The sequence below is a fragment of the Osmerus eperlanus genome, chromosome 9 (genome assembly GCF_963692335.1).
Source record: "Osmerus eperlanus chromosome 9, fOsmEpe2.1, whole genome shotgun sequence".
Lineage (NCBI taxonomy): Eukaryota > Metazoa > Chordata > Actinopteri > Osmeriformes > Osmeridae > Osmerus > Osmerus eperlanus.
In genome coordinates, this window is record NC_085026.1 from 13,858,510 (window position 1) to 13,867,633 (window position 9,124).

General features: G+C 53.0%; 1 protein-coding gene across 1 annotated transcript in view; it reads right to left on the reverse strand.

Moving 5' to 3' along the window:
- Positions 1–134: 134 nt before the first annotated feature.
- fbxo34 (F-box protein 34) overlaps positions 135–9,124 on the reverse strand; it is a 13,133-nt gene continuing 4,143 nt past the window's right edge. The window contains exons 2-3 of the mRNA XM_062469350.1: positions 8,939–9,067; positions 135–4,914 (exon numbers count right to left, since the gene is read on the reverse strand). Coding sequence (XP_062325334.1) covers positions 2,612–4,912 — 2,301 coding nt within the window. The 5' untranslated portion in view covers positions 4,913–4,914; positions 8,939–9,067 and the 3' untranslated portion in view covers positions 135–2,611. The remainder of the gene's footprint in view (positions 4,915–8,938; positions 9,068–9,124) is intronic.

The window sequence follows — 9,124 nt, forward strand, 5'->3', positions numbered from 1 at the left end:
CTCACTAGAGACCAGAGTATGCAGCACACACCCCCACACCCCATCAGTTGTTCTAGCCAGAGTCCCCACCCCCCAAAAGAAACACCCACCACCTCCACCAACCGGTGTGTAGAGCACAAGAATAGAATGGTAGAAACGTTTCCATGTTCTTTATTGAGTCACGTTCTGGAAAGGAAAAACCTTCCCTTTCTCTTGCATTTAGGCTTGCAGCCATGATTTCCCATGTTGTGAAACGCCACTTAACTTTACCTGCCAATCCTGCCAGGAAAGGGGCTCTAGAGCTACATCGTCCTTGTTCGTAGCGACAAGATATAATTTTGATGGAGAATCTCTATAAATGCAAGTCCAGTGGTAGGCATAGCATTCATCTGTAAAACAGACAACAGTTTCAGGTCATATCAGTATTCTGTTTTATAACTTGGCAAACAAAACGTTTGTTGTTCATTGGCATTTAGTAGTGTCATAAGGGCAATTACACCATCTTGTAGAAGGTACCGTTGCAGGAAACCTCTGTGGCTCAGCATGTGTACCATCGAGTCTACTGCCAAACACGGTACCCCTGGTTCAAATCTCACTCAAACCAATTGATAATTAATTTAACTGATATCAGTTAAGTAATATAAATGTTATTTACAAGTATATTGAAGGGGGACCCTGTGGTGTAGTGGGTTGAGAACAAAGGCCTACACCACAACAACCTGGTTTCAAAACCAGCACAGAGCATAGTGCCAAACACATCCGTGGGCCCAGATCCCTGTAGCCACAGCGCACTCCCCAGATCCTCTCTGCCGACTGTCTTTCCAGGTACCCAGCTGTCCCACCAGGAAAGACGTAACCAAGTCTTAAATTGACCTTTTATCAGTTTCATTTATAAGTCCAAGTCCATCTGGCAGTTAAGATGTTTTAAGGCCTTAAATTTAAAGTTCAGAATGTTTAACTTTTTAAGACCCTGCGGGAACCCTGTACTGCAGTAGACACATCGAATGTCTGAACAGCTTTCACTTCCACTACAACGACAGGAACTATGCATAGACTTGTTAGGGGGTGTATTCGTAAGTTGTCTTAGGCACAGAGACCTCGCCACAGTTCAGACTGAGAGAATAAACAGCAGAGCAGTTTTACAGGAACATAAAACCTAAAATAATGCGCTTTATTGGAGTAAAATTACGGACAGCAGGGATTGTATAACAAACTTTAAAATAGGAAAAATAACAGTTTTCCCCCCCATATACAGTCCTCCTTATTCTCTTTTGTTCTAAAAATTGTCCAGTTAAAGTCATTGTAAAGACCAGGTGCCGAGGCCTATCCTTTCCATTGGAGGAAAACAGCACAAGGAGATATCATCATCAAAGTAAAGCAAGATGACACCCAGCAGAGAGAGACCAGAGTTTAAACAACAGAAAATTCCATCCCATAACAGCAAAACAACCATCCGATTCATAAATATATGCATGACAGGGTGAGAGAAGGAAAAAAAAAAAAAGTATTTATTTCAAACCAACTGATAAGATGAATGCATTCAAGTCAGATCACTGCTGTGGAGAGGTTCCTCACTCTGCTGTAGATATAGGACTCTTTATTTACACATGTAAACACAACCTGGGTCCCAACCGAGGCTCCCATCAAAACACATAACCCCCCCTGCTCGGACCCCTCCACTCGAAATACAGAGATGGGTATAGTTACCCACTGGGGTGTCTCCAAAGCTTACCATCCCACCATGCCAACCACAAAACTGATCAACACTGATGTTCTGATACGGAATCATCTTGCTGGCAGACTAATGGGGAGAACCTCCCTGGGCCTTCAGTCTGTTTTGCAGTTTGTTCAAAACATTAAGAGATTTGGGTGTTAGCAGGACCGAGCAATCCTACATCAGCCTCACCTAGGTGTCCCAACAGAGGAAGGTGGGATGTGTGGTAGCTGATTGACATTATGGCTGGACCAGGGCACCAGACGCTGCCATCCCCAGCACCACAGACACACAGTAACTCACACTAGTGCCTGGGTCTCTGGGTAGACAGCACACAGCCGGCAGACCTGCCTCCAGAGGTTCTGATCTCTCCGTGCAGCAGCCATACTGACTGCCTCACGAGGCAGAGGTCCCAAGCGTCTGGAGCTGGAAGAGAAACCTCCCTACAACTCCTCCATACAGCTTTAGCAATCAGAATTAAATCCCCCTAAAAAAAAAATTAAAAACGTGAAGCAAGATAATAAAAATACCCTGACAGAAATCTTCTGAGGCTGGAGGATTCTTGAATGGGTTAAAGTGCTGACAATCTCAGAGGACCTGAGGGCTAGAGATGTGGGGAAGGGCAGAGCAGGGCAGGGCTGGGTCAGGTTAGGGGGTGGGGCGAGGGATATTTAGAACAGATCCAGCGATTCCTCCTCATCATCATCCTCATCATCAGTATCAGTACAGGAAACCTGGTTGCACTCAAGACAAGACTCCCACTAGTAAATGCACATGCACATATATGGCAATATATAACGGGCCACCCAAACACACACATCCACTTACACACACACACTCCGGCAAACACACTCATATTGATCAAGCCTTCCAAGGCAGAAACAAAGCACCCAGAAGGGTCAGTCAGCCAGTCGTCCCCTAGGCCTCTTCCTCAGAGTCCCTGACCCTCTTATAGATTGGCATGTTTATACTGTGAAAGGCCGGCACCCAACGGTTGTCATGGAGACCCACGTTGCACCCGGGCGTGTCTTTGTGGGAGCCGTGGCAACACATCCAGTAGCCCGGCCCGTAGGGCATGGCCTGGCAGTAGGGCTTATGGTGCCAGCGGCACAGGGACACGTCCCCGCGGCCGTACCGCCTCTTGCACTGCTTACAGGGGTCGTCCTTGTAGCGGGGGTCGCACACCCAGCGAGAGTCCGCGGGGCGCACGCCGTAGCTCTCGATGACGAACTTGAAGTAGTGGCAGGAGCACTTGAGGGCGGCCAGGGCCTGAGTGGGAAGCAGGGAGAAGATCTTGAGCAGGACGTGGTGCGGCAGGAAGGCCAGGTACTGCTGCGGCTCCAGGAGCAGCTGGATCTTAAACCTCACCTCCAGGAACTCGTGAGACACCATGCGACGCAGGGGGAAAGGCACAGCCTCACGACCCGCACTGCCCTCCTCCTCTCCCGAGCCTTCCTCTCCCGAGCCTTCCTCCCCCTCTCCCTCCTCCTCTTTCTCCTCCTCCTGGTGAAAGGTGGAGAGGGGCGTGGGGAGAGGGAGGGAAGCAGGGGCGGAGGTCAGAGTCTCTGAGTGCTCGGGGTCTGTGGCACGCTTCAGGATGGTCACTGTGTCCGGGAGTGTGAGCGTGTGGGGCTCGGTGGAGTGTGTGTAAGAGGAAGGGGCCGAGGGTTTCTTAGAGAAGAACAGAATGCCAGGTAGGGGCTCGTCTTCTCTCTGCCTGGTGGGGTCTGTGCTTGCCTGGGCCTGGGGTAACACAGACTGATCACTCCCACCCTCTGTCAGGACCTCCAGACCTCCAGACCCCAGGCTGGGATCTTCAGGTTTTCTGGCCTGGATGGAGGCTCCACAGGCTGGGTCCACACTGGGAGACGGTAGGGCCGAGACTAGAGAGACCTGGGGTTCAAACCAGCTGCTGGGTTTGACCGTGAGGCCCGCAGGGCTCTCTGGGGGGCTGGGGGCGGTGTGATCCTGGGGCTGGGTGGGAGGGGTTGGAGGCTGGGTAGAGGCCGAGCATGCGTCCGCCCCAGCTAGCAGCACCCGTCCTACGCTCCTCCTCAGGCTGTTGCTTCGGGAGAGCTCCCCCGCTACGTCCCCACTCGTGGTCTTTCGCTTCAGGCACTCAGACTCCAGCTTGGCCACCATGTCGGACACGCGCACACTCTCCCCCTCCTCGTCTGGGTTGTCTCTGGGCAGCAGCTCGGAGGCCAGGGAGGTGGGGGGGACCTTGGATAAGGTGATGGTGGTGGAGCTGCGTAAAGACACGGGCTTAGGGTCCACAAGCTGGTCGCTGGCTCTCTGCTCTAGAAAGGCCACCATCTCCACCACGGACAGAGTTTTCCCGCTCTCCTCCTCCGTCTCTCCCTCCTTCACCCGGCAGTCCTGCTCCTCCACAGACACCCCCCTCTCTGGCAACAGAGGAGGCTGGCTGAGGGGCTCCCGGGCTGGGCTGCTCTCCCGGGAGCCCTGGGTGTGGGGAACCAGCAGCCTGGCTCCCTCCCGGAGGACGACCTGGTGGTGAGTGGACCTCCGGCGCCGCTTGGCCACCGAGCACTCGCTTTCCCAGCAGCCCTTCACCTTTATGGACACAGTCCGCACCGCCAGCCCACCGGGACCCAACCCACAGTCCGGCGCCTCTTGTGCCACCTCTCCCCCTTCCCCCCCACTACCCCCTCCCTCCTCCTCTCCCCCACTGCCATCACTGCCATCTCGCTCGCCTCCGCTATCTCTGCCGCCACACTGCTGCGAGGCGAAGATGGCGATCTTCTCCTTGGTGTTGCCGGGCTTGATGACGGCCCAGATGTCCAGAGGCCCCTCCCCCTCCCCGTCCTGGGTCTGGTACTGGGCCTGGTACAGGCTGAACGAGGCCTCGTGGTCCAGGCCAGAGGTGAGCAGCAGCAGGGAGGAGGTGAAGGTGACGGGGCTCTGGGATGAGGAGGTCGAGGAAGGGGAGGACTTGCTCCTACGGGCCCAGATACTGCTCAGTCTGGAGGCGGGGCCACCATTGCTGCTGACGTTGTGATTGGTGGAGATGAAAGTGAGAGGGCTGCGCCCCCCAGAGGCCAGGCTGGGATTGGTGGAGCCTGAGCGGGGGCAGGACGGGAGGAGACCCCACTCAGTCTTCATCGCCCCCTGGTGGTGAAGACCGGTCCGCTGGATGTCCTGACAGGTCTCCAGTCGCAGCTCACTCTTCTGGAGATGAGGATGGGGCTTCAGGTGCATGGCTGGAGGAGAGGAGAAAAGAGGTCATTGGGTTGCAGATTACAATACGTTTTACATGACATGCGAAAACTGAGTTGAGTTTAAGAGCTACACAAAAAATAAATAATGATATTCCTTAAGTAACATTACACATTTTGCAGTAAGAAGGGAGATTTAGGAACATAATAACTGTTTTTGGCTCACAACATCCTAGGCATGCAGTTAGCTACTGTAGCTAGGTCAGGGTAACAGGCCTTCTTGGTGGTTGCCCTCAAAGAGGCTGTCTGCCCTAAACCAACATTACATTTACATTACATTTAGTCATTTAGCCATTTAGCAGACGCTCTTATCCAGAGCGACTTACAGTAAGTACAGGGACAAGTGAAGTGCCTTGGCCAAGGACACAACATCATTTTGCACAGCCAAGAATCGAACCGGCAACCTTCTGATTACTAGCCCAATTCCCTAACCGCTCAGCCACCTGACTCCATACATCCTTCTAGAGACAGCATCCTAGCAGCTAGCGAGTACAGAAGGAGTGTCTGCAGACCACAACTCTCTCTGTGGAGAGCTGCTTGCTGCAAGATGAGGTGTGTTCCTCTTGACCTGCCAATGGCAACAACAACTGCAGCTGTTCCCTCACCCTCCCTCTGCTGTTCCTCCAGTCGCCATCCTCTGACATCATGGGAACAGAGAGAACAGCTGGGCACTCAGCTGACCAAGATGTGTGCATGCTCTCAATCAAACACACACACACACACACACACACACACACACACATAGCCACAGTGGGACAGCCAGACAGACTCTAGCTCTGACAGGCACAAGTGCATATAAGGCATTGTTCACTACAGCCCAGAAGGCCTTATTATGGTGGGCAGAGAATGTAGGTGTGTGTGTCACGTGACCAAACTGGGGATGGCATGTAAAGGAGGTGGGTGCAGGTGACAAGGGGACTTTAGCTTTCTAGTAGTGGTGGTGGGGAGGTGGGGGGGGGGGTGAGGGTATCACACAGACTCATCGTCTGATAGGCTGATCAGTGTGGAGAAATGCAGTTGCTGTGCCCTTGAAAGGCCTGCACCCGGCCTGCCCCCCTTCGTGCCCTCCCCCTCCCTCCCTCCATCTCCCTGCCCGTCTCCCTCTCTCTCTTCCTGGTTCTCTCTGTCTCTCTTTCTCACACCCTCCTCTCCCTCCTCCTCCTCCCTCTCTCAATCCTGCTGTGTAGGCTTGCGGACAGGAGTGTTTCTGTCGTGCTGCAATCACATTCCGACAGGCCAGGGCGACATTTAGAACATAGGGCTTATAGAGCTTAGTGTAGCTGGGTGTCCTGGCAGATGTAAGGGTCTGCTTTGTTTTGGACGGTGACAGGCTGAGGAAGGGGTGGTTAGGAACACAACAGGTCAACAATAACTCACTTCCTGTCACGAGGCTCCTTTCACTTCCTGCTTACAGCGACAGCACCTTGGCAACTCAACGAAGGTGCATAGATTGGCTCATCTGGTATTGAAATCCTGACCAGCCAATAGAACGCGAACATTAACACGAACGTTCTGATAATGGCCATAAATTCACAGTAATATCTACTGGAGAATTCCATCCCCCTGGGGCCTCACTGAGGGTTAGTCATCACATCAGCCTGCTGGGGAGGCAGCACACTGCCCTGGAACAGAACTGCCGGGGACTGCCCTGGCCTGGCGTCGGACATGTTGTAAATGTCCTGGGAGCAGCGAGATAGAGAGACACAGAAGAGACAGAGAGAGAAAGAGAGACAGAGAAAGAGAGACAGCGAGAGAGACAGCGAGAGAGACAGCGAGAGAGACAGCGAGAGAGACAGACAGAAGAGACAGCGAGAGAGACAGACAGAAGAGACAGAGAGAGACAGAGACAGAGACAGAGAGAGAGAGAGAGAGAGAGAGAGAGAGAGAGAGAGAGAGAGAGAGAGAGAGAGAGAGAGAGAGATCTTCAATCTCTCCTACCTCTTCACCCACCTTCTATTGTGAGCGTGGAAGCTCACCAATAACCGTTCCTCTGAACTGTGTGCACACCCTGTGTATATATGTACACATGACAATAAAAAAACAGGGAAGGACATTTGGGCAGGTGCCAGCAGAGCTGTGCTGTCCCAGAGGTTCAGCCTTGGTGACGGTGTGGACCTGTGTGTGCCAGTTGACAACTCCCCGGTTTTCTAGTCTGTTCCGTTCCATTCTGTTCTCGTCTACGTATAAACAGACACCCACAGTCTTACCCCTGTAAAATACAGGCTGCACTTTTCAACTGAGTGCTCAGTAACTTTGGCAGACTCCTTTTTCTAATCTGCCATTCGTGTTCTGGCCCTCAATGTGGGTCCTCACATTTACACAAGCTGAACAAAATGATGGGCCCCTTCCCTTTGGCCGCCCCCAGCCCCCAGCTCTTGACGAATGCCCAGCTCCTGTTCTATGCGTGATAATAATACTTTATGATCCTACCTCCACAGTCCAGACTGACCCTTCAGGTCCACAGCCACCCAGGAAGTCTTCTACCCAGAACCCAGCCCAGCCCTAGCCAAGTCCTACCCTAGCCCATGTCGTATCCCAGCCTAAGCTGGCCTGGCCTGGCCTGGCCTGGCCCCCACCCCACCCCTGCAAAGTCAGACTTTCCTCAGAGAGCGAACACGTGCCAAAACACACATCAGAGCTAATAGCTAATTTGAGGGGAAAGTACAACCAGCGTTATGTACAAGAAAACAGGCCAGCCTTGGCTTTACAGGCCCAGCAGAGAGCAGAGAAGAATGAGTCACTGGGCTCTGATGAGGTGAGCTCATACCCTCACCCAGCCCCCCCCCCCCCCCCCCCCCAGTACAGCTTCCAAGACCTCGGCTGAGTCCCAATAGGCTACAGTGGCTCTCTCTGCTCCCATCGCCTTTCCTTCAGCTTAAACCCTGGAACTTTCTCTCGTCTGTTTACTTAAGATGAGAGAAAGGCAATAAGGGAGGAGCATCTTAAGAGTATTGAAATGCACCCGTCACTAACTTGCACTCTATGGGGGGCTGCTGGGAAGCCATCCAATCTGTGAAGTAAGGAATGAAGTCATACTAGCAATCACGGACCGGTCCGCTGAAACTATGGTGTAACATTTTTATGTCCTTCCTGAGGTGGGATGTGTGTATGTGTGTGTGTGTGTGTGTGGAGGGGGGGGGGGGGCTGCACGAGTCTCCACATGTGGCTTCAACAGCTTGGCATAAACACACAGGACGTCATTTTAAAGACACAAGGTTGAAGCTGGGAGGGGAGGAGTGGAGAGGGGGAGAGGAGAGAGAGGGAGAGGAGAGAGAGAGAGAGAGAGAGAGAGAGAGAGAGAGAGAGAGAGAGAGAGAGAGAGAGAGAGAGAGAGAGAGAGAGAGAGAGAGAGAGAGAGAGAGAGAAGAGAGAGAGAGAGGGAGAGAAGGAGTAGAGGGGAGAGGAGAGCGAGAGCGATGAGCGAGAGAGAGAGAGGAGGAGTAGAGGGGGAGAGGAGAGAGGGAGAGGAGTGGAGAGGGAGAGAGGGAGAGAGAGGGAAAGAGAGAGAGGGAGAGGAGAGAGGGAGAGGAGGAGTAGAGGGGGAACATGAGAGAGGGAGAGGAGAGAGGGGGAGAGAGAGGGAAAGAGAGAGAGGGAGAGGAGGAGTAGAGGGGGAAGAGGGATACTCTGCAAAAGAAGTGTTTTACAATTTTGAGTTTCTCCAGAACTGGTTAAACAAAAAACTTAAAACACTCCAGATACCCGTTTACGTCACCTAACTGGCCATCAGCACCTAGCTACCACCCCTGACACATTCTTAAACAAGACCGGGACCCAACCCTCATCCTTGCATTGTTGATTTGAATAGTTGAGAAAGACCTTCACAACAAAACAGTCAAAATAACTCATTGACAGAGCTACTTGCATATCTGATCTGCTGAGGGTGAAAGAGGCTGGGCGGGGCTCTGGCTCCAGACTGACAGCTGGTTGGGGGACGGCGTCCCACGTTCCCTGTGATAGGTGGCTCCGCTGCGACTCACAAATGAACGTTTGTCAGGCGTGCTCTTACCTCCATCATCCAGTCCAGCGAGACGCCTGATCGGGCGGACCTCCTGTCCGCTCCACCTATCCCAGAATGCTCCTGTCGCGTTGCTTGGCAGTGTTGGGTTGCAACACAACGACCTCGGGGCTCCACCCACTGCGCAGAGACAGGAGAGAGTTAGGAGTTAGACTGAGACCACCTCACAGCTCTCAC